The sequence below is a fragment of the Equus caballus genome, chromosome 5 (assembly GCF_041296265.1).
Source record: "Equus caballus isolate H_3958 breed thoroughbred chromosome 5, TB-T2T, whole genome shotgun sequence".
Taxonomy (NCBI): domain Eukaryota; kingdom Metazoa; phylum Chordata; class Mammalia; order Perissodactyla; family Equidae; genus Equus; species Equus caballus.
This window is the reverse complement of record NC_091688.1, coordinates 57,634,078-57,658,414: the sequence shown is the minus strand read 5'-3', so window position 1 is coordinate 57,658,414 and position 24,337 is coordinate 57,634,078. Positions and strand designations below refer to the sequence as shown.

Below are 24,337 nucleotides of genomic sequence, written 5' to 3'. Positions count from 1 at the left end.
AAATTGTCCATCAGAAACTCTACACCTATTTGCATTTCTACTGGCCGTATACAAGAACGTCTGTTTCCACCGTCACCAACACTGTGTATTTCCATTTTTTAAATGAAAGCTGAACAATGCAACTATGCTAAAATTTTGATTTCTTTGTTTGTTAATAAACTGACTATGTTTTCATAGGCTTGTTGTTTAATTGCATTTCTTCTTTTGTGAATTTCCCTTTGATGACCTTGATGCATTTTAATATCAAGGGGTCTATCTTTTCTTTCTATGTTTACAAGAAAAATTTAGTTTTAAGGGTATTAACTGTCGTCATATATCTTGCAAATAATTTTCCCCTTTAAGAAAAAGTCTTTTCACCTTTTTTATGGCTTTTTACATATAAGAGTTTTAAATTGTACATAGTCAGATCGATGGATCTCTTTCACGATTTCTGCCCTTGAAACCAGGCTCATCACTCAGAATTGAATGAGATGTGAGAGGAGTGGGATTAATGTTTCAAAAGAAGAACAGAAAGCTGCTCTCCACTTGCTCCATGAAAACTTAGGAAAAACTATCAGGAAAGCGGGAGGAAGAGGGGACAATTTCCCTTAGAAGCAGAGGCAGGTTACATGATGGCCGTCACACATTGTCTGCCCAGGCCTTCAAGGCTGAGTTGGACAGCTGGCTAGTGGGTTAGCCACTTACAAGCCGGGAAACTAGATGCTAATTGTTTCCCAGGATCTGCATGTACTTAAGCATCCTTTATTTAAAAAGAACAAAAAACATTTCATTATAAAAATAATGTGCTCATTACCAAAATTTCTAACTTCAAAGAAGTTGATAAAATAAAAAGTGAAAGCTTCCTTTCAGTCTTCTTGGACTCTAAGTCCTGAAAGGAGAGCCCTGTTAAAAGTCCGGCCAGAATCCTTCCAGGCTTTTGTCCATGTGTGCACTGATGATAGAATGTGATGTAATGTATTATCATGTAATAGAATATTAGTATCTTCTTACTCTTGGGTCTACTTCATTCTATTTTAAATATTATGCAGTATTTCATAATGTGAGACTACCACAATTTCAGTTGTTTGCAAATTTTTCTACAAAAAATGCTGCAACAAATATCCTTAAAGAGAATTTTTGCACATTTATGCAAATACTTGTGTTGGATAGATTTCTCAAATAAAAATTACTAGGTCCAGAACATATATATTTTAAAGTTTGGTGGAAGTTGCCAAATTCTACCCCGCAAGAGGTCTGGGTTTATATTCCCTCCAATAGCGTGTGAAGGTGACTGTTTGTCCCTACATTCTTGTCAATAACGTAAATTATGATCTTTTCTAATTTTGCCAGTCTGATGATGAAAATGGTATTTATATATATGTTGATGATGTTAGATGTCTTCTCATATGTTTACTGATATTTCTTCTATAGTGTATTTCTTTTATAAACTGCTCATTTATATCCTTTGCCCTTTTATTTTTGGTGAGGAAGATTGGCCCTGAGCTAACATCTGTGCCATCCTTCCTCTATTTTGTATATGGAATGTCACCATAGTATGGCTTGATGAGCAGTGTGGAGGTTGGCACCTGGGATCTGAACCCACGAACCCCAGGCTGCCAAAGCAGAGTGCACGAACTTAACTACTATGCTACTAGGCTGGCCCCCCTTTGCACATTTTAAAAACTGAGTTTTCTTTTTCTTATAGATTGATAGGAATAATTTATATATCTTGGATATCAGTAATTTTTCATATATATTGCAAGTACTTTCTGTCATATCTTTCCATTTTGTTCATTATCTCTTTGCCTATACATAAATGTTACATTTTTATGTAGTCAATTGTGTCCATCTTTTCTTTATTACTTTTGGATCATATTGTATACATTGATAGGCCTTCCACACTCAAAGATATGAAACTATCTTTGTATATTGTTTTTTGGTACTATTATAGTTTTTTTAACATTTAAAAATTTAAACCAAACGTAGTTTCTTTTTGTGGATGATATGAGTTAGGGATTTGTCACACAATCATATTAAAACTTGGGCTTCCTTTTACCCAGTGGTTGAGATCCATTGCTTTGACTTACTTTCATTTCCTGGGCAACTTCCTGAGAGAGAATATCCATATTTGTACCTAAAATTGAAGCAGAAAACAAGCACAGTTTTTAAGATTTTTACTCACTCTATCCTAAAGAATCATAAAACTGGAAATCTGCCTTGGCAATCTGTCCTTGGGTGTTCTTTTTCCTGGGACTGGATCTCTGTGTGTCTTTTTCTGTGTGTGCCCATTGATGCATCACTCTGTTTCTCTCCCCGTATCACAAATTTCTTTTTTCTCTCTCCTTCCAAGACCTCTCTCACCTCTCTTTTTCTCCTTATTGCTTCCTTTCCTTAACCATCTATCATGTTAACCATCTTAAATGTCTTTTGAATGATTTGCTCTGGTTGTTCAATAGTATTTCACAGTCTCTATGCATTTTTGTTTGTTTTGGAACAAGTTTTAATTTGCCTAACCGTGAATTTCAATAGCCTTGTAAAATGTATGCTAAACATAAGATTTGGGGATTTCAAGCATTTACAGATGAGACTAAATTTATATTTGTTTCTTTGCGTCATAAAAACAATTTCAGAATATTGAAAACACCTTTTGAGAAAGAGAAAAATCCACTTTCATAATTATTTCACATGTATACATTTTCCAATATTTGTAATCATAGGATAAACATTTGTATTCTGCAATTCACTCATGAATGCTTCCCTATACTTCTGTGTGGTCTTGTTAGAGGCATTATAGCTGAATGGATACAAGGCGGGCGGTGTGGTTGAATTTGGCCCCTTGTTAACTAAAGGGTGATCCAGAGGGAATTACTTAGCCTCTCAGTTTCTCATCTCTTCAGTGGGGATAACAAAACCCACCCAAGGTTGTTGTGAGGATTAAAATGTGATAAGAAAACACACAATTATAAATATATCTGCTTTGGCAGAGGAGCCCATCAGCAGGGTCGTTTTGCTGAGTGTGTGTGTGCTTTCTATGCTACCATAAAAGAAGCAAAAAAAGAGGCACGTGGTTAAGCTCTCAGGGGGTGGATTCCGCCAGTCTTATTTCAATTCCTTTTGCAAGAAGAGCTCAGAATCACAACAAGGAAACTAACCCCAAAGATGAATCTGGCATGTAAACTCTTAGCCAGCTTCCTTTTGATTTTCTTCTTTTCCTCCAAAGGTAAGTTGGTGTGTGGGCCTCCACTGCCACCATTAGAAGCTTCTTTGGAGACCCCGAAGTGACCGTAAGAGTCAAGACTTTGCAGCCCAGCTTCTCCTGCCAGTGAGTCTCAAGACCTCATAACTGTCTTGCTTTTTATAGGTGCAGTCTCTAAAAAGAATATCACCATCTTGGGTGCCCTGGAACGTGATATCAACCTGGACATTCCTGCTTTTCAAATGAGTGAGCATGTAGAAGATATACAATGGAGCAAAGGAAAAACCAAGATTGCAAAATTCAAAAATGGCAGTATGACTTTCCAGAAAGATAAAACATACGAGGTATTAAAAAATGGAACTCTGAAAATTAAACATCTGGAGAGAATTCATGAAGGTACCTACAAGGTAGACGCATATGATAGTGATGGAAAAAATGTGTTGGAGGAAACATTTCATTTGAGCCTTCTAGGTAAGTCTTTGTTCCCTAAATTCCTCCATCTCATTATGGGTGCTGTTCAGCAGGTTGGGAAATAGCGTTTATGGAATGTCCCCAGCCTGACCTCGGCCTCAGCAGAGTCCTAAAGGAAATCTAATGCATCACTCCTGCCTCAGTGGAGGGCCAGCCCTGTGGGAGAGATGGAATCCACATGTGTGGAAATACACAGCTGATAGACCCTCAAGTCTATCTGCCTAGAACTCTCTCTTCAGTGGTTACAGGGCTATGGGGCTGAGTGAAAAACCTGGATTAAGGTGGCATTAATCAGAAGGAGGGGGCCAGGTGGGCAGAAGAAAAAGATGCCCATTCCAGGTGGATGACGAAGGGGTGAGTTAGGAGTCAGGCGGGGAGGGGGAGGCTGACTGGAGAGCAGTGGGTCTTCCATCTAGAGACAATTTCAAGCCAGGATGCCCTGAAGGAGTAGTTATATGGCAGGAAAGGGCTAGAAATAATGAATTTAAGGATGAACAGGCTTTGTTTCTGATCTGCTCAACATCAGAGTGATAAAAGGTGGAAGATGATTTTTGCTGACATTTGTAGAAAATACACAAGGTGTGGCCTTAAATGTCTATGCATGTACTGGGAGCGCAAGAGTGGATATTGAAGATGGAGGCAAGAAGACTAGCTAGGAAGCCCTGCTATAGTCCAAGCGAAGTGGGGAGGGGCTGGTTCGTGATTCTTAACCCTGGTTGCATGTTAGAATCAACTGAGATGCTATTAGAAGTTGCCGGTGCCAGGTCCTAGCCCAGACCAATTAAATCAGAATTTTTTAGCATGGGATGTGGGCATCAGTAGGTTCTAAAATTCCCCAGGTGATTCTAATGAGCAACCAAAGCTGGTGATCTCTGGCTTAGCCTAAAGGGTACCTGTAAAATAAGGAAGAATGAATATGCTGAGGGTCATATGTGGAGAAGAGACATTTGAGACGGCTTGGGTGCAGGAGAGAGGAAAGAGAAAGTGGAACTGAAGGGACATTCAAGTTAAAAGTCCAGGAGACGCCTGGCAGTGGGTGATTAGAAGCGAAAAGAGGAAGCTGCATTGGTTTGTAGAGGAAGAAGGAAGCCCAGCACGAGCACAGCCAGAGATTCAGTGAGCAAATAAACATTTCTGTGCTTCACACAGGAAGTGTCGCCAGAGGCAGGGCCCCCTCCTGCCTCGGTCACCCTCCAGCCCTGTTCGCTGCCAACACGTGGACCTGGCAGCAGCCCCACTCCAACAATCCCAGGCAGTGTTAACTCCCATGCAAGTGACAACTTTCCATACCCTGTCCTGCAACCTCGAATGGAGAGTACCTTCCAGAAATGGGGTGGGACCGAGAATGGAGCCAGAAGGGGCCCCTGATCATGGGCTTCGGGCACCGCAGCTCTCATGACTCCTGCCAGCCTGGCTCAAGTGTTGTGTTTTGCACATGAACCTCAGGTTTGTGTCTCATTTAGTATTGTAGTGATGATAATGGCTACCAGCCAGGGGTCAGGAGCTTGGCTGACATGATCTTGTTTAAGGCTCCCAATGATCCTGAGAGGTGGTTGTGGTTATCCCCTTATTATCTACATCTATAAGGAAATTATCTGTAAGGAAGCAGAAAGGAATTGTCCAAAGTCTCACCACTTGATGGGAGCAAAGTCAGGATCCAAAACCAGGGCTTCTTTTAGCAAGGATGGTGACTTTTTTTTTCCCCCAAAAAGCTCTATTGAGATACAATTCACATACCATAAAATTCACTTATTTAAAGTGTACAATTCAATAGCTTTTAGTATATTCACAGAGTTGTGCAACCATCGCCACAATCAATTTTAGAACATTTTCAGTACGCCCCCCCCCAAAAAAACCCCACACTCCTTGGCCAAATAACAGAGATCTTTCCATGACATAAGAACCACCTATCTGTGTGTGTGTGTGTGTGTGTGTGTGCACGCGTGAGTCAATGTCACACAGCATCCTAACTCAGTTTGTGGTCCGGTCACCATTACTTGCCTCATGGCCTAGGGCAAATTCTCTATCTGCTCTGAATCTGATTTTCATAGTAATAACTCCGTGGGATATTCAGTGAGACAGGGCTTCAATGAGACAACTAAGGAAAGGTGCCCTTCTCTCCTGGGGCACAGTACCTATTTGCTCAATGCCCATGCCCTCCCCCATCTCTTTGTTTTTCCAAGCTTCTCACAGATTCAGTCTTGGTACCCACATCTCCTTACGGTGAGGGCTGCTGCCAATGCCTGGAGAGGCAATAGAAAGCCCCTTAAGAGCAGATGTTAGTGGAGAAGGAGTTAATCCTAGCAACTTCGAATTAAGGAGTCCTCATCTCTGAGTTGTGGCCCCACTTGCCCCGGCTGTGCCTCTGGTAGGAAGCTCTCTTACAGAGAGGATCTGTACAAAGCTGGGACCGCAAGAGGCTGCTCACCCCTGTGTCCTTTACATTAGTGAAATCCTGAGAAAGATTTAAAAGCCCCCAGCAGTAAGTTACTACTTAAATTAAGAACACATCATTTAAAAAGATGGTGGAGATATATATTTATTGATATTCATAAAGGAAAGAATTTCATAATAGATCAGTAAAGAAAAAAGGCAGACTACAAAGTCGTATGATCCAGTTTTAGTTTTTAAAACTTTATATGTGTACGTATGCATAGAAAACATCTGGTTGAGATATACATCAAAACATTAATAATTATTGACTCTGGGTAGTGGAATTGCAAGTGATTTTTAATCTTCTTGAAACGTGTTTTTTATTTTATCAATTTTTACAATGATCGGATCTTACTCTTATAAATAGAGAAAAAGAATATTTCCATTTTGAAAAGGCAAGCGAACTCCTTGACTCAGCCCCTAGACTGCGCACTGAGCCTGTCTGGTATGGTCATATTTCTCCATCCTCTTCATTCCCGGTCACGCAGATGCCCAGGACGGGAAGGAAACAATTTCTGCTTGCCTATGTATTGGGACAGAAACGAAATTTGGTGGGAAAGTTCACGGAGAAGATGTCACTGCCTGCGAGTCAGGGAGGGAGGAGATCACTGAAAAATAACCTGCCATCTGCACAATGAGTGGACAGAAACTGAGAGAGAAAGGTGGCAAGTCCGGGGAAAGAGCATAAAGGATGAGGGAAAGAACAGAGGAGAAAAAGGAGCTGGTCACACAGCTGGGAAGTGGTGGAGTGGGGTTTGGACCTGGCCTGTCTGACGCCAAGGCCTTTTCTTTTATGATGCAGCCTTTGAATCTTATCATGTCAGAAAAGGAGAGGCAGGGAGTTTATGATTATGAATGTACCGACTATCACCAATAACGTCAGTACCTAACAATTTGCCAAGGGCTTTGTCACATGTTGTCCTTGTTGTGACATGGGGCATGTCTTTCTTATCCTTCTCTTATAGATGAGGTCCAGCAGGGCAGAGTGGGTGGCCAAGCATCTTTCGATGGAGATCGGGGCTGGTGCTCCAGAGCTTGAGATGCACACCCGGCCCTCTGCTCCCAGGACCCTGATGGGCGGTTGAGGGAGGAGGGTTTCATTTGTGACCAAGGCCCCAGGCCATACATGTAAGGATGCCTCAGGGGAGGCTTCCTGGCTGCTCTCGAAATGTGCTCCCTCCAGCTCCTGAGTGAGTGCGGATCAGGATGTGGTCACCCTCTGACCCGTACTATCGAACTTGGATGCGGAACGGTGAGCTGCTGTCCTGCTCTGCCGTTTATTAGTGGGGGCCCTTAGACCACCCACTTATTCTCTCAGAGCCCTGGGCATTTATCTGCAAATGGGAAAAAAAAAATATCAGCCTCTCTGTTTGTTTGGATTAAATGGTATCATGTAAGTGAAAACATTTTAAGGTAGAAAACAGCACATAAACACTTGGTATGATATATTTTTTGCTGATATAATGTATTTATGAACTTTACCGGAGATCAATTTGTTCTGAGTGTGCTGTATAAATAAAATAAAATAAAAACGATTTTTGAAAATAGCTAGGGGGTCTTTGAAATTGTTCCCTGGTCCCAAACTGATTCCATTTCCCCTCTATAAATAGGTACATCTATTAAAATCAGAAAATCGCCTCACATGAATTGGATCTTTATTTTCTTTTCAGAGATGGTCTCAAAACCTAATATCTCCTGGAGCTGCACCAACACCACCCTGACCTGCGAGGTGACAAAAGGAACTGACTTTGAGTTAAAACTCTATCTAAATGGGAGAATGATCCAAAAAAGTCCTCGCAAAGTCATCGTATACAAGCGGGCCAGCAACCAAATTGCGTCCTTCAAGTGCACAGCCAATAACACAGTCAGCGAGGAAAGCAGCTCTGTGGTCATCAGGTGTACAGGTGCGTGGCGGGCGCTGGTCAGACGTCCCAAGTTCACATCACACACACCTTCTGCCAGGCCCACGGCAACGGGCCACTCCAGGGCTCAGGTGCCTGGGCTGGGAGGCAGCCTGGGCTCAGGATGAGAACTGAAGACACACCTCCAGGGAACCTTCAAGGGGAGCCTTCGAGTAGATGGTGTTCTGTAGTTACCCACCTCAGGCCTGCTCCCACCCAGCATGATTTAACCTCAGGCAGTTAAAAAGATCCTCTTCTGGGAGAAAGAATTGCCAAACTGAAGAGGTGGAAGGAGCTGTAGAGGTTACCTCATGCAAACCCCCATTTCCCAGAGAGGCAAACTGACTTGCCCAAGGGACCACGGTTTCGACTCACAGGGTAATGATCGAGAAGGGAGCAAACAAGATTCCTTTTGGGAGGGGAGACGGCCAGCACTTCCTGTCAGAGGCAAAGGTACAAGGACTGTGGAAACCCAGGAGTTAGGGGTATGGGGGGGGGAAGGCTCAAGGCCAGGGAGGATCATGGACACAGTGAGGTGATGCTCCTCCTGCCACAGAGCGGACAGCACGGTGTTGGCGCCAGCACGAGGAAGTCCAGAAGCTCCGAGAGTCTAAGCTCTTCTCTGGTGTCCCAGCTTGACATGACCCCTAGACTTAACTTTTGAGAGCTGGCCTGCTAGAGTGCTCGAGCTCTGGGAGCCAGAGGCCTGGACTTCTAGTTTGGGTCTGTGCAAACTTGGCCAGAATTCCTTCCCTGTCTCTGGGTTTCAGCCTCCTGGTCCACAAAGAAAATGAGGCCTGTGATCCCCAAGAGTTACTAGTCTGATACTCTTTGACTACCTTTCCAGTGCTGTCTGGTCAAACCCCCTGAAGGGAAACTGAGTACAAACAGTTATTTGGCCAGAGGTCCTGAGTTTCTACAGTAACTATGGCTGGTCAGTGATGTTAGGAAGCAGCCCTGAGTTGGTGTGAAGTCAGAAGTGAGGCTTTTTTGCATATGCTTTGAATGACTTATCTATTGCTGCATAACTGATTACCCCACATTTAGTTATTATCGCACGGTTTCCACGCATCATGAATCTGGGAGGGACTCAGCTGGGTGGTTCTGGCTCAGAGTCTTTCATAGGGGCTGCAGGCATGTCACTCATGTCCAAGCTCAGCCATGTGGGCCATTGAGCTGCTCACAATATGGCAGCTCGCTTCCCTCAGAGCAATCTAAGAGAGCAAGAACGAGTGCCTGAGACAAAAGCCGGGATCTTTTTATAACTTGATCTCAGATGTGATATATAGCCCATCACTTCTGCCTCGTTCCAGTGATTAGAAACAACTCAATGAGTCCAGTCCATGTTCAGCTGGAGGGGATTACCTAAAGGAGGGAACACTAGGAGGCAGAGACCCTTGGGGGTCACCTTAGAGTCTGCCAACCACACACTCAGACCAGCATCACTTCACCCTGTCATGTTTGCCCCGCAGCCGTCCCTCCACGTGCCCCCATAACGAAGGCACAGCGAATGAAGCGGCCTCTCCTTGACTTCCCACCTTCTTTTCCGCTTTGAGGAGGTGCTTGATTAGAGTTGCCAGATATAACAAATAAAAAGACAGTATAGAGTCATGTATCACTTAACGCCGGGGATACGTTCTCAGAACTGCGTTGCCAAGCGATTTTGTGGTTGTGCGAACATCACAGAGCGCACTTCACAAAGCCGCAGGGTATAGCCTACTACGCACCTAGGCTACATGGTACAGTCTTATGGGGCCACCGTCGTATATGTGGTCTGTTGTTGACTAAGATGTCGTTCTGCAGTGCATGACTGTATATATGTTCTAAATGTTGCATGGGACATACTTATACTAAAAGTTATTCGTTCTTTCATTCAATTTTAACTGGGAATCCTGCATTTTATCTGGCAACGCAACTCCAAGTTTATTATAACTAGATCCCACCAGTATAAAAATGTGGTGCAATAGGGAGGGAGGGAAGGAGGGGGAGCCGCAGGAAAAGCTGAGGTTCTAAGACTGGAACGTTCATGTCCCTTACTCTGTGGTGCAGAGCAGGAGCTGGCCCCAAAAGGGCCACTCAAGAGACGGGAGGAACACCCGGGGGAGATTGGGGAGGAGCAGACTGCTCTGGAAGACTGAAAGGAATCCGGACACTTCATCCTAAAAGGCCAGGGCCGAGAGGAGCAATGATCAGACTAACCATTTGGCTCAGAAAAGGTGAGTAAATACTGAGAACCAAGCTACTAGGAGGAAGCAGCAGCTTTGGACACATGAGGACTCTACCACATAAACTTTCGGGCGCCTTATCTCCAAGAGCGAGCGCAGAGAGGAGTGTGGTTGGATTTAGAGACTGTGAAGATGGAGTTTTGAATGACAGAGACTCAGCTGCTTCCGAGACAAGCTGGAACGTTCTCCCACGGAAAGTACCACCAGGCACCCCAGAGGGCTGCACTGGACAACCTGCGAAGAGACTGTGGGAGGCGTTCCCACCTCGCTCAATGTGCCCAAGATAAGGGAGTGGCCGCCCTGCGTGAGGACTCGAGAGAAGACGAGCTGGTGGCTGCCCAGCTCAGCCACGTGCTCCCCGCTTGTTCCAGGCCTGCGCTGATGCACCCGGATGAGGCCCTGGGAAGTCCTTGGCTCAGCCAGATGTAGACTCAGCAGCCCCAGCCCTTCCTCCAGGCCGGCAGAGCTTCCAGGACCCAGATCCTCGCTTGGCCCAATTTCACAGCAGTTTAGGATTCTGCCTCTCCTTGTGGAAACCGCTTCCTCCCCAGAGCGTAAAAAGGTGTGTCACTGGCAGGCAAAGAATGGGTCAGAGAGAGACGTGAGGAAAGAAAGCAAGGATCAACAAGCCCCTGCAGGCTACAAGACTGTGCAGTTGGGTTTCTGGGCCTCTGGCTTGCTCCCTGGGCCCCTCCTGGGCTTCACGTATAATAGAATCTTCCTAGGGATGTTTGGGTGAAGAAAGGTTCCCTTGTGATGCTGGGCTGGGCTCATAGTTTGTCCTCCAGGTGTCCGAGTCCCCTGACCCCTGGCTCAGGCTGCTGCCTCTCTAACTGCCGTTGGCTCACAAAGGGCAGACAGCCCATCGGCCCTCTCTGGAAACAGCTTCCAGAAATGCCAGTGCACAGAGCTCTACTAAGAGCAAGACTTTACCTTTCTGTGTTGTTTTACAGTTTACAAAGCACTTTCACATCTATTATCTGATTAACTTCCAACAGTCACCCGTGACATAAGTTTCATTATCTCCATTTGATAACGGAAGGAACAAGCTCAGAGAGGTCTAGTAACTTGCCAAAAGTCCTACAGCTCTTGCCTAGGAAAGCCTGCACTCAAACCCATTTCTCTGAACACTGAGTCCCTGTCATCTTCATTGCATTACGTGACCAAAGTTCTGCGAGCTGAAGATGAAGTCCTCTGCTGCTGCTAACTCACCGTGTGTCTCAGTTTCTCTCACAGGCCAGGAAACACCTGTGAGGGGGTGCTTACTGGGAGGTCAGGGGGCTGGGCTGAACAAGTGGAACTTTTACCCTGAGTCTCTAGAAACTGCCTGGTCAAGAGGGTGAGAAAAAAAAATTGTGGTGTAGGAAGGCAGCCAGAGATGAAGCTGGATAAACACTGCAGCAACCTCGAGACCATGGGCTGCTTAAAAGAACCACTCAGCCACACATGCGGTGTGGCCTCAGGCAAACTCATCCTCCCTCTCTGGGCCCTGTTGGTGAAACTAGATTGTCTCTAAACCTCTTCTCAGATCTAAAGTGCTGTGCCGTTCTTTCCCATGGGCGGCAGTAGGCGGTGCCCTGGCACATGAAGAATCAGGCATTTCTAGGCCGGGAGAGCAGTTCCCTAAGGAGCCTTCTGAGGGGGCTTATCCTGGACACTGCGCCCTTTCACGAATTGGCTGAGTTCATCGCCCTCCATGAGCCTGGCCTTTATGAGGTTGATAAGTCTCATGAGGCTCTTTTAGCTGATAATGTGGGAGGTGGGAGCCCTTGGCCAGAAGACGAGATGCCCCTCTGCCCAGGCCCGCCCCCGCCAGCCCCCTTCTGTTTCTCTTGCAGAGAAAGGTCTGGATATCTATCTCATCAGTGGCATCTGTGGAGGCGGCATCATCCTCTTTGTCTTTTTGGCACTACTCATTTTCTACATCAGCAAGAGGAAAAAACAGAACTCTCGGAGAAATGGTAAGCTCCTCTCTTCTGTCCCACCATGGGCCGGGCAAAATCCCCATGGCCACAACTCATGGAGATGACACTTTGATTCTGGAAAGAAAATAATGGAGACGAGCAGTTTCAGAATGTCACGATTGTAAGTGGCGGTTACAGTTTGTTCCATTTTGTGGTTAGCTTGATTTTTGAAAAACAGATTCTCAGTGGTGACACTGTGGGAGTTCTGAGAAGCTGAATCCAGGTCGGCCTCATTGGAATCCACCAGCTGAGGCCGATGCAGGGGAAGGCTGTGTGGACGTATTTTGAGTGAGCCACTCTACGTGGGTAGAAAGATTAGCTTCAAAACACCATTTCTATGAACAAACATCTTGTGCTCTCCTGAGCGGATGGCCCAAGGTGTGCTGAGGACCAAGCACCCAGGAACATCGTAACATTTCATAGCATCGGGGACTCATGGGAACACACTTTGTTCTAAAACCAAGCGGTCACAGCGCCTTTTCCGATTTGCTGTTCAGAGGGGATGTGTTAGGGCTGGGACTGTTTCTTCCTCAAATCAGGCCTGTCCGACAACCCGCCAAGAATGAAAACGATATGCTCATAAGTAGGGAGTTGGCTCAAGGAGCATCCAGGCCACCAAGGTGGCATGTTCAGATAATGACACACCTGGTGTCTCTACGGGCGCTGTGATGGGGGTGTAGAGACGCCACACTGCAGGTGGGTCCAGCAGGGGGCGTTCAGCCATCAGCAGGACAAGCAGCCAGGTGGGCCGGCCCCTCGGGTTCTGTGCAATCTCACATTCGCAGCAGGGCTGGGCCCTCTCGCTCTGGGTCTGTGCCTAGAGCAAGCCCAGCACGCCCATGCCAGCTGCCTCCAGTACTACCCAGAAGGACCTGGTCTGCACCTCCCCAGGCAGTGGTGGCCTCGGGCCACCTTGGGATTTGGCCTCCTTACTTCAGACTTCTTTCCTTGGGTCTCCTTCAAGCCACTGCCCCTCAGCCCCATGTCCTGCCACACGACTGCCCCCAGCATGGCCCCATGCTTCCACCACCATCTTTTGCACACTCCCACCACAGTGGAACAGAATTGCTTGCTGAGTCCCATAGGCACCCACGGCTTCCTCACCTCTGAGCCCTGCTCAGGCTGTTCTCCACCTCCTTCCCCCTGCAAAGCCCCTTTCTCCATCACTTAATGGTCAAAGATCACATATTCTTCCAAGGTGGACCCCACGTGCCACCCACAACAAGGCAATCTCTGGTTTCGCCAGGCTGGAGTTCACCAGGCTAACGTGAGGATTAGCTCATGGTGACAAAGCAGTCACTTGTGCCAGGCACTAACGTCTGTAATACATGCTTTATATTCTTTATCTTGTCCAACTTTCTGAGTGATCTTATGAGACAAGTAATATTCATACAGATGAGGAAATTTAAGCTCAGTGAGGTTAAATGATTTCCCCCAAATCCTCTGGTCTGTAGGCTGAGTCAGGACTGAGGTGAGGTGAGCAAGGAGCCCAGGGTACAAAACTTAAGGAGACCCACCCGCTGAGGGTTGAGCCTACCCTTGCACAACCCTGAGAGTTCGGACCTCCTGAAATGCTGTGCCTGGGAGCCTTGCTTGCTTCCCTCTCATCCTGGCCCTGGGTGGAGTCACCGAGAGATGGAATGAGGGAGGAGGACACTGAGCCTGGAGCAGTTTCCTGGAGCTGATGTTTGGGCGGTGGCTGGAGTTACAGAGGAGTGTGCGCATGCTGAGGCCCACAGTCCTGCTCTGACCTGGCAGCTGCGCAGAGCCATCGTTAGCCTCATCTGTGCAAGCCAGCCTGAGGTCTCAGCCACCCGGCCACACCCCACTCCTCCTCCCAGAACTCATGGGGCTCTTGGTCTGCACCTCTCTGGGGACCCTGGGCTCCTCCCAGACACTGACATTGTGATTTACAGTCCCAGTTCGTGTCACTTACTTGACTGTAGGCTCTCTGAGGGCAGTGTGTCTCAGTCATCATTGCCACTTAGCAATGGCACCTAATGCCTAGAAGATGGGGAATAGATGTTCAAAGAACAAATGAACAAAACGGTGGGTGAACAGACTAGCCAACAAATGGCCAGCCCAGGCTTGCCACGTATGGGACGAAAAAGGACTCTCCCAAGTCCCACAGATGGGAACTGGGGTGAGGGTCAAAGTCCCGTCCATGGCCCTCTGGCATGACCTCAGCTCCCTTGGGGCACCAAGGACAGCATGGAGGACATGTTTTTCCCCCTCTGTGTCCTTTTACTTTGTGTGCTTAGAGCACGCTGGCCTCTCGCATGTCAAAACCACATCATTTGACTTTGATTTCACATTCAAAGCCACCTGAGGCCAGACTTCCAGCAGCTGGAGTCACAGGGTGATGCTTCCTAAGCCGCACAGCCCTGTACCAGTGTGAACGGCCATCCAGTCACCCCAGGGAGAGCGTCCTCTTCCTAGCTCCCTCGGGAGCGCTGCAAGGATGGCCTTGGGCACAAGGACCGGAGTACCTGACTTGCAGGCCAAAGGAGGCCAGCGGGGCCAGCGGGGCGCTCCAGGCCGACAGCAGCTGAGCGTCTTGCAGACTTCCTGTGTGATTTTAAAATAGCAAAGGAAAACTACATTACTCTGAGTTGTGGGCCTGTCCTGATGGACTGCAGTCACACAAAACAGAGAATCCCAGAGGGGTGACCATAGGAGCATTTGTTTTCCTTCCAAGCCAAGAAAACAGGGCTTGCTTATGAATTTATGAGAAACTAGTTAGTTTCTGAGGACTAAAATGCCCCTTGGATGTGCTCCAACCCCTCTCCGGAATGTGGGCTGCATTACAGCGGAACTGAGTGAAAGATCAATGGAGAAAGCCATCGGAAGGAAGGGAGTTACTAATGTCCCCTCTGACTCCTCAGATCCTATCACAAGGGCTCTAACCACCACGATGGGCTAGCTCTCAGGGCGTGGGCTCTAGGACCACACAGTGGCAGGGCTCTGGGGTCTGAGTGTCTGCTCTGTGCCGGGGAGACTCGAGCCCAAGGCCCTCCTCTCATGTCTCCTTGCCTCTGGCTCCCAGAGCTCTCTAAAGCCCTGGGCTCTCACTCTACCTTGCTAGTGGGCCTCCCATACAAGACCTGGGACCCTTAGAGGGTAGAGGTGGCTTCTGCTTCTTTATCACATCCCCCAAAGCAGCTGGCACGACACCTTGTCCATAGGAGGGATACTCAATAAATCATTCCATTGATTGTCTCTTGCCAAGATGAACTCTCTAGAGCTTTTGTTGTTACAGATGAAGAGCTGGAGATAAGAGCCCACAAAGTCATCTCCGAGGAGAGGGGCCGGAAGCCCCACCAAATTCCAGGGTCAACTCCTCTAAATCCAGCTGCATCCCAGCCTCCTCCACCACCTAGTCATCGTCCCCAGGCACCTGGTCATCGCCCCCAGGTACCTGGTCATCGCCCCCTTCCTCCTGGCCACCGTGTCCAGCACCAGCAGCAGAAGAGGCCAGCTCCTACCCCGGGCACACAAGCTCACCAGCAGAAAGGCCCTCCCCTCCCCAGGCCTCGAGTACAACCAAAACCTCCCCGTGGGGCCACAGAAAACTCGTAACTCTGTCTCCTGACACAGCTGTCCCCTTCCTCTAATGAAGGGTGTTCCACCAGTAGAACATTATTGCCTCCCGAGCTCGTGGGCCACAGCCACATCTGCACCTTCTAACTCAGCCACATGGTGTAATCTGGAGTCTGGAGTCTGTGGCCTCCTCATAGATCTCCACCACGCCAGGAAGTGAAAAACAAGGTTTAGGTTGTTGGGCGACCAAGCACAAAATCCTAGAGGTGGCCTCCTCGCTCTCTCGGATCACGTGCAGATGTGAGCTGTCGAGCGATGGCTGTGCCTGGGTCTCACTGCAAGCAGCCAGCCTGCTCAACAGACTCCTGGGTTTCTCATGTGCCTGGTGGACACTTGCCCAGTGTCTCGGGAGTAGAAGTAAAATAAAAGCTTTGACTTGACCCCAGTGTCCACTCATTGTAGAAAGGAGCCCAGCATCAGGCTGACGAATGAGAAAGAGGCTGGTTGGTGTGACAAAGGATCAAATTTGGTCACCCTCATTCACCCGGGCCACCTTCATCCCCACCACAGCAACTAAAACATGCTCCCCAGTTCTCAGCTGCAAAGCTAGCCCCACAACCTGCTAGTAGATTTGTATCATGAACTGAAACCTCTATACACAAACTTCAACAAGAGGCACCAGAAAACGTAATCGTTGGGTTTCACTTCCTTGACTGTTCAGGCAGGGTCACAATGCTCTGCAGAGGTGACTTCGAAAGAGGGGACCCCATGAGTGCTAGAGGTGCCGTGAGCCTATCAGACGACACACGAAAGGTCGGGCAAGAGATAATTCGGTCGAATCAAATCCTAAGTGTCTTAAATGACCATTATGAAAAGGTCAAACCCCATTCCTGCTAGCTGTACTTTGGGGGAAGTGGGGAGAAAAAAAAAGTTTTCAGTTAAGGTTCTAAAACAATAGACAGTGAGAAGGCACCTGCTTTGAAATGTTGGTGCCGTGTTTGTGGTCCCGTCCGCTCGCTTTCTCCTGGCTTCTTAGATTTGCTAAACCTTGTCAGGCCCTGGCAGGAAGCTCTGAGGTCTAGACCACAAAGTCTATGTATATTTAGGACTTCCTGTGAGAGCTCACTGAGGGTTGAACTGCTTTTTCCTCTGAACCTGAGCATCTATTGTTTTAGCACCCAGGGTTAATTAGAAGGATAATGATGAGTGCAACCCCATAGCCTCCTGAATTTCAAACATGAAATCCAGCCAAGTAACTGTCATTGCTGGAACTACCCTGTAGAAGAGATGAAGGTCTGAGCGCTGCCCGCCTTCTCATCCTCATGGAGTCCTGAGCGAGTCCATCAGCCATCTTGCCAGAATGGCTCCTGTCTCATTCTCTTCATGAAGCCTTTCCTGGCCTTTCTAGGCTTGTGCCCTGCCTTTTTTCTGAAATCCTGTAGTATTACATATGGTACAGCACATATACTGCCTGAACTATTCAATCCCTCATCATTCTTTCAGTCATCAAACAGTTACTGAGCCTCGACGACACGCCAGGCTCTGTGCTGGGTACCAGGAACACAGAGGTGTGCCATTGCATCTTTGCCTTCAAGGAGCTCACAATCTAGTTGGGAGAGGGGTGGACTAATTACAGGACAAATGTAACATACCTTGTTAAGCGTAGGTCAGAGGCGAGTACAGGAGCCCAGGGGAAGGACTTGGAACCCAGATTGGGTGGTGGGATTGGGGTGGCACAGAAAGCTTCCTGAAGGAGGTGCCATTGGAATTGAGTTGTAATAAGTTAACAGAACCGGTGAGGCAAAGGTGCGGAATTACCCACACAGAGAGAACAGCAAGCGGCTCACGTCGGCTACCTGTTTACCCAAGCACACTGCTCCTTTTTCCACTACTACGTTTCATTGTTTTTAAGAGGCACTGTTATTTTACATATCACTAAGAAAGGAAAAAGCACTCTCAGTTGCATTATAACAAATGCTAAGGTACAATCAATTTTTAGGCACAACCCCATGTCTGAGATGTTAAAATGTGCCTTTTAGAATTGATGAAGGGGCCGGCCCGGTGGCGCAGTGGTTAAGTTCACATATTCCACTTCTCGGAGACCCGGGGTTCCCCAGTTTGGATCCCTGGTATGGACATGGCACCGCTTGGCAAAAGCCATGCTGTGATAGGCGTCCCATGTATAAAGTAGAGGAAGATGGGCATGGATGTTAGCTCAGGGCCAGTCTTCCTCAGCAAAAAGAGGAGGATTGGCAGTAGTCAGCTCAGGGCTAATCTTCCTCAAAAAAAAAAAGAACTGATGAAATACATAATCAGCTTCTTGAGGACAGTGGACATTTCTCAGCATTTCTCAGCATTGCTCACAGCACTGTATCGAAAATATCATGAGCTCACTGATTCAATGGGTGAGTCCAGTCCTGAAGAGAGGAAGGGAAGTGAACATACGTGGCATTGTCATACGTTCCTCCCTGCCGTGCTGGAACCTCCATCGTGACACGGAAACAGAGGCCTTGCGCAGGATTTGGGCTGCAGTCATCCACTTCTTTGATATTGTGTGACCTTCAACTGACCCTGTCCCAGAGCATGGACTTTCTGAGAACGGTCAGGCCAACTGCACTAGAATAGCTTGCGGAGCTTGTGAAAAAATACTGATTCAGCAGCTGAGGTTAGGGCCCAAGCCCCTGCATTTGTATCAGCCCTCTGGTGATTCAATGGGGTTTCAAATTGGGGAACCACAGGTCTGTTGGTCCTCAAATCATTAATCATCAGTGACTAGTCAAACTTGAGGACGGTATAAACAATACAGCATTGTAAGAAAAGCAGTGACAGCCCAGTTAACTAATCCCCTGCGGGAAATTTCCCATACAAGGAAGTCAGCCATGTTGCAAAAAACATCCAGATAATTTGAGGGCCTGGGACACCCTAGAGTGTCAACGAAGGTAGAAAATTCGCGTCTTTTTGGCAGCATCCCCGCCCTCCCTAAAGAGCGGTTTGATCCTAGCAGCTGGGTCAGCCTAGCGCCAAAAGTCCTCGGCTGTCTAGAGATTTCGTCTCAGTCTTCCTCTGCACAGGCTCTGAGCCAGGCCCTGGGGCTCTCCTGCACCTGCCGGGCTGCAGCCACACAGCTCGTCAAGCTCACCCATATGTTCCCAACCTCAGGGTCACCACCCACACCTGCCCCTGGCTCTTCACCTGTCCACTCTTCTTTAAGCACTCAAATAGAAGGTCATGAGAGGGGCCTTCCCTGACTCCTGAGCTCTGCGGTGACGTGAACCTTGTCAGACCATGTCGTCTCTGTGTCCCGTTCTGTGGTCATCCAGTTCTGAGTAGGAGGAGGCCCCCAGGTACTGGGGCCAGAAGGTTCTGACTCTCTCTCCCTGGCTTTGCAAACTTGAGTAACTTACTCAGCCTCTTTGAACATTGGTCTCCTCATCTGTAAAAGGGGGCTCGCACCTCGCAGGGTTAGAGTGAGGATTAACTGGAAATAATGTACGGAAATGTCACAGGTATGTCCTGGTACAGAAGACATCTGCTAACTGTGAGCCTTCTTCCTGGCTTGATACCTGAGAAGGAATATCCTGGATAGCAGATATGAGTGGCCTCGTTATTAGAAAGAGACACAGCCTCTTATAATTAATAAATAAGCACTCTGTAAGGCGACTCAGTGTGCTGAGTTTGATTCACTGAGTTAGCTTCCTAACTTCAGGCTACACAGGATGAACGGATAAAATCCTATGCCGGATTTATTAAAAGCTCAAGAAGACGCCTGTGAGACCCCCCACCAAGCCAAGACCGAACCACCAGCCTTCTGTCACCTCCCTGACCCTATGAGCAGAGCTACCATAATAACACATCTGGACATCACTCCTTAAGACAGCCTGGTGGTTATTCACAGCAACACAACCAGGAGGGGGGAGGCAGGGGAAATTCTCATCTTTCTGGTAGCCTACCTGTCTACACAAAACCTACCCACTGCTCAGGGCTGGCGTAGGGGAGGTGCTTACAGCAAATGTTTGGGGGTGCAGAATCCACCTTCATGGATTCAAGCAAACAGTCCACCAAGCCTGGCAGTTTGGAATGAACTGATGCGGCAGAGCCCAGCCACAAGGATGCGGGAGGCAATACCTTGATTGCAGGAAGTTGTCACTTGGGGAGGGGGCAGGGCAAGGGCAACAGTGGAGGAAGTTTTAGTTTAGAATAGCAGCCTAACCCATGTGTCAGCCTTCACTCCCTTCTGAAACCCAACAAAAATAACATTAAACTTCACAAAAATAAAAGATGTAAACCACAAGGACAAAGAGAGCAGAGAGAGGAAAAAAAACAGTAGCACAATTTTGGGAGCTTGAAAAAGTAGAAGGAAGGTGGTAACTGACTAAGAAGACTGCAATGGAGAAAGCCACGTGCCAACTGACTGACTCCAACAAATCTTCAAGAGGCGCAGGAATTGGCAGATCTAGGTTTATCTCCAGAAGTAGGAATGATGAGGCTACAATGGACACACTGGTTAGAGATCTGCATGAGAAGCAATTAGATCCCAGATTCTGTCCCCTACAACAAGAAGATCAGTCACTGCCCAGCCGAGGCCTGCAGATTAATTCTCTGGAGATGGTAAAACAGAGGGTTTCTGGATTGTGGGCACCATGCACAGCTGATAGAAAGGGACTATATTAAAAACAAGAGGATTAAATAAAAGTTTTCTACTGAATGTTGAGACTGAGCTGGGAGGACCCCCACCCAGGGTGCAGAAATCAGGCAGACTATTCATAATATTTTTCAGGCAGGATATTGGAAAAGATTTATCAGCTTGAAAAAAAATCTTATCAAAAAAAGATTTAATGACATTGCCATCCAGGGTTCCCCAATGAAACCACCCAGCTAGATGAGCCCAGAGTGAAGTCTGTAATCGCTAAGTCCCTCTACTCACGCAGAGATTCCAGTCTTTACTGTGTCCCTCTGCAATATAAGCAGACAGTTCAGGACCCCCATGGATATGAGGAAAGCATCTACATGAAAGACAGGGGCTCAAAGAAACACACACAAACATCCGAGGCAAAGGAGGAAAACTTAAAAAGCACTCTGCCCTTAATGTGCTCAAAGGGATGAGACAATATGGCACCCATGCAAAAAGAACAGAGTGCCATGGAAAAAGTCTATTCAAAGAACCAGGAGTGTTCTTGGAAATTACAAATATAATAGCAGAAGTGGAAAACTCAACAAAAGGGCTACAAGAACACATTGAGGAAACTTCTCAGATGATAGAGCAAAAATGCAAAGAACAAAAACAGTAAAAAAAAGATTTTGAAATTAGAAAACAGGTCTAATAGGTCCAAAATCTAAGTCATGGGCATTGCAGATAGAGAAGAGTAGAAGCAGAAGGGAGTTTATTGTCGACAAAATAATTCCAAAAGATTTCCTGAATGGAAGGATGTCAGTTTCCATATTAAAAGGACTCACTAAGGACCTAGGACTCTGAAAGAAAATGGATGCACAACAAGATATATCATCATAAAATTTCAGAACGCTGGGACGAAGAAAAGCAGCTGGGGAAAGGAAGAAAGAGAGAGAAAGAGAGAAAGAAAGAGATTCAAGGATCAAGAATCAGAAAGACCCTAGACTTCTCAATAACTGCACCAGAAGCTAGAAAACAACAGAATGATGCCTTCAAGTTCTGAGGAACTTCCAGCCTAGTATTCTAAGGCAAACTATCAATTAGATGTGAGGGTAGAATAAAGGCATTTTCAGCAGCCCATGGGCAGCTCCAAGAAGATTTACCTATAATTTACTTCCTTTTTCAGGAAGCTACGAGAGGAATGTGCTTGACCAAAATGAAGGTATAAACCAAGAGAGAGGGTCCAGGACACTGCACAGCAGGCTTGGAGGTCGACCGGTCCTGACTGGAACAGGGAAAGGGATCAGGAGAGAATTATTCAAGAAGATGAAATTGATAAAACATCTGATGTGCTTAAGCACAGTGAGAAAAGACTTACACATCTGAGGGAGAGCTGGGCAATAAATTAGAGATAAGGACGGAGAATCTCACTCAGCAAACAAAAGACAATAATTAACTTAGGGAAAATAATACTTACACAGGAAAGCAAATCATTGTATATCATATCACTTAGCAGTGCATATTATTTACATCGCCATTAATAATATAAACACTGAATATTGATCTATCCCAAATTGCAAGATTACTTTATTGCAAGGATTAGGGGTGAGAAGTCTGTACATAATGCCTAAAAGGGAAAAAATCAAGAAGCAAGGATACCATCACGTTATTTAGAGACAGGGAGGTAAATACCAAAAGGATCTTTAAAAATTTGAGGGTGGTCCTCTCTGGAGAATGGGAAATACGAGGAGGGGCAGTCAGGAGGCTGCTATTGGTATTATTATTCTTTTTGGTAACAAACCTCGTGGAACTACTTGACTCTTTAAACTATTGCATATTAAAGCTTAATAAAAATAAAAATTAAATCCACCAAAGAAAAGAAGAAAGATTAAGGCAGATTTTTCAAAAGCATAGAAAGAGGATAGAATATATAAATTAGAAGTCAACAGGACCTCAGACTGAAGTTGGACCCTATCAGAACAGACATATGACTGAGTGAGGATTTAACTAGAACTCAAGAAGCCGCACAGGATTCCAGAAGGCAACCCCAGGATACCACACCCCAAGAACGTGTCAAAAGCAAATGTTATGAGAATATAAAGGGAAAGAACTATGGTCAGCACAGGGGCATGGTTTCCCAGATGAGCCAAACTAAGGTGGTAAAATTTGTCTTCCTTTTCTCTATTTGACTTCTCTTTTGTGATTTTTGTTGGTGATTTTGTAATTCGAAATAGCCCCACGCTTAGTGTTGGTATTAGCTCCAGTTGCCATAACAAGATACCACAGACTGGGCGGCTTAAACAACAGAAGTTTATTTCTCACAGTTGTGGGGGCTGCAAGTCCAAGATCAAAGCACCAGCAAGGTTGATTTCTGGTGAGAACTCTCTTCCTGGCTAGCAGATGGCCACCTTCTTGCTGCATCCTCACATGACCTTTGCTCTGCGCGTGTGTTCTCCTGGCGTCTTTTCCTCTTTTTATGAGGATACCAGTCCTACTGGATTAGGCCCCACCTTTACGACCTCATTTAACCTTAATCACCACCTTAAATGTCCCATCTCCAAATACCATCACATTGGGGGTTAGGGCTTCAACACATGAATTTTGGTGGACACAGTTCAGTCCATAACAGTGTTGAAGTTCAGTCTAGTGTTTTTAAGGGCAAGAAGGCTCTGATGTACGTTATGGAGAAAATACATGTGTTAGATAAGCTTCATTGAGGCATGAGTTATAGTGCTGTTGGCCATAAGTTCAATGTTAATGCATCAACAATATATCTTAAATAAGGTGTCTTTAAACAGAAATACACTTAAAACAAGGTTATGCATTGATCAGTTGATGAAAATGTTGTGACCAGGGGCTCACAGGAAGCTAACCCTGTACTTCCCCTGGGAGCAATGCTCAGTATTTGCTCATTCAGTGTTCACAGTGACTTTACAGAACATAACTACTACAAATAATGAGAATTGACTGTATATACATTTTTCTCTTCCTGTGCTATCTTCAGATTCGCTCTTCTCACCCCTTCTCTGCCACCACCAGGCTAACTGGATTGTTGCTAATGATTGCTGTGGAAATGAGGCAGAAGGTAGCCCAAGGCAGGGAGGGGGAGAGCAAGGATAGAGTTTACAAGCTCTGCCCTCCCCTGCCCTTTTCTGCCGCAGATTGTGGACACCTGTCTCCTCCTGTCCTCTTGCCCACACTCTAGCTAACAGGAGCCTTCAATCTTCTCAGGGAGTCCTCAGTTTTATGTTAGTTTTTCATATCCATGCTTTTTCTCTTCTATAGTTCTATAGTTTGCCGAGAATTAATTTTGGAGGGAGGAACCAGCAGCACACGCTGGTTAATCAGGGAGGATATTAGTAATACGATGCAAAAACAACGAAGTGGAAACATCAAATATAAAAAAATGGAACGGTTGACACACAAGAAATAGTAGTTGGGATAAGTAGCGGGAGAGATACAGCAAAAGAAGGAATTAAGGAGCTGAAAGGTCATCCAGAAGACTTATTCCAGAAGCATAAAGAGATTGAAAGAAATAAAAGAAATGCTAATAAATATGAGAGATAAAAATACTTACATTCAGATAATAGGGATCCCAGAGGAGAAAAAAAAAAAGAGCATAGAGGAGAAAATGGAGCCTATGAGATGGAGCCAAACAGGAGAAATAGAAAGCTCCCAAGTCAGACATTACTATCAATTAGAATCACTGAAGGCTAAGAGAAAATTCCGAAATGGTTTAAGAGAGCAAAAGCAGCTCACATACAAAAGAACATGCATCAGATTTACATCAGACTTCTCAGTAGCAACACTGGATAGAAGAAGATGAAAAAAACAATATTTTTAAAGTGCTATACGTAGAATGTTATATCCAGCCAAACTGATGTTGAAATGTGAGGCTATAATACAAAATATTTTGGATATAACAAATATATTTGCTGACATACAAAACCTCAGAGACTATGCCATTCAAAGACTCCTTTTGAAAAACACTTGGAAGGAATATTCAAAAAAAGAGGAAA

The 24,337-nt window shown here is 46.2% G+C and overlaps 1 protein-coding gene and 1 long non-coding RNA gene across 2 annotated transcripts in view; one reads left to right on the top strand and one right to left on the bottom strand.

Moving 5' to 3' along the window:
* The window catches only part of LOC138924100 (uncharacterized), an 80,127-nt gene that overhangs the window by 12,898 nt on the left and 42,892 nt on the right, over positions 1 to 24,337 (bottom strand). The window contains exon 3 of the long non-coding RNA XR_011438727.1: positions 2,067 to 2,113. This is a non-coding gene — a long non-coding RNA (uncharacterized lncRNA). The remainder of the gene's footprint in view (positions 1 to 2,066; positions 2,114 to 24,337) is intronic.
* CD2 (CD2 molecule) lies at positions 3,071 to 16,149 on the top strand. Its single transcript, NM_001085434.2, has 5 exons — positions 3,071 to 3,199; positions 3,341 to 3,646; positions 7,750 to 7,983; positions 12,044 to 12,166; positions 15,429 to 16,149. The coding sequence occupies exons 1-5, from the start codon at positions 3,139 to 3,141 to the stop codon at positions 15,746 to 15,748; spliced, it is 1,044 nt and encodes a 347-aa protein (NP_001078903.1). The 5' UTR covers positions 3,071 to 3,138; the 3' UTR covers positions 15,749 to 16,149.

What these genes read in the sequence shown, in the direction of transcription:
- CD2 (NM_001085434.2), top strand. Translation starts at nt 3,139, where the DNA reads ATGAATCTGGCATGTAAACTCTTAGCCAGCTTCCTTTTGATTTTCTTC. An exon ending in TTTCTTCTTTTCCTCCAAAG is followed by an intron (nt 3,200 to 3,340) that starts GTAAGTTGGTGT and finishes TGCTTTTTATAG; the next exon opens with GTGCAGTCTCTAAAAAGAAT. An exon ending in ATTTCATTTGAGCCTTCTAG is followed by an intron (nt 3,647 to 7,749) that starts GTAAGTCTTTGT and finishes TTTTCTTTTCAG; the next exon opens with AGATGGTCTCAAAACCTAAT.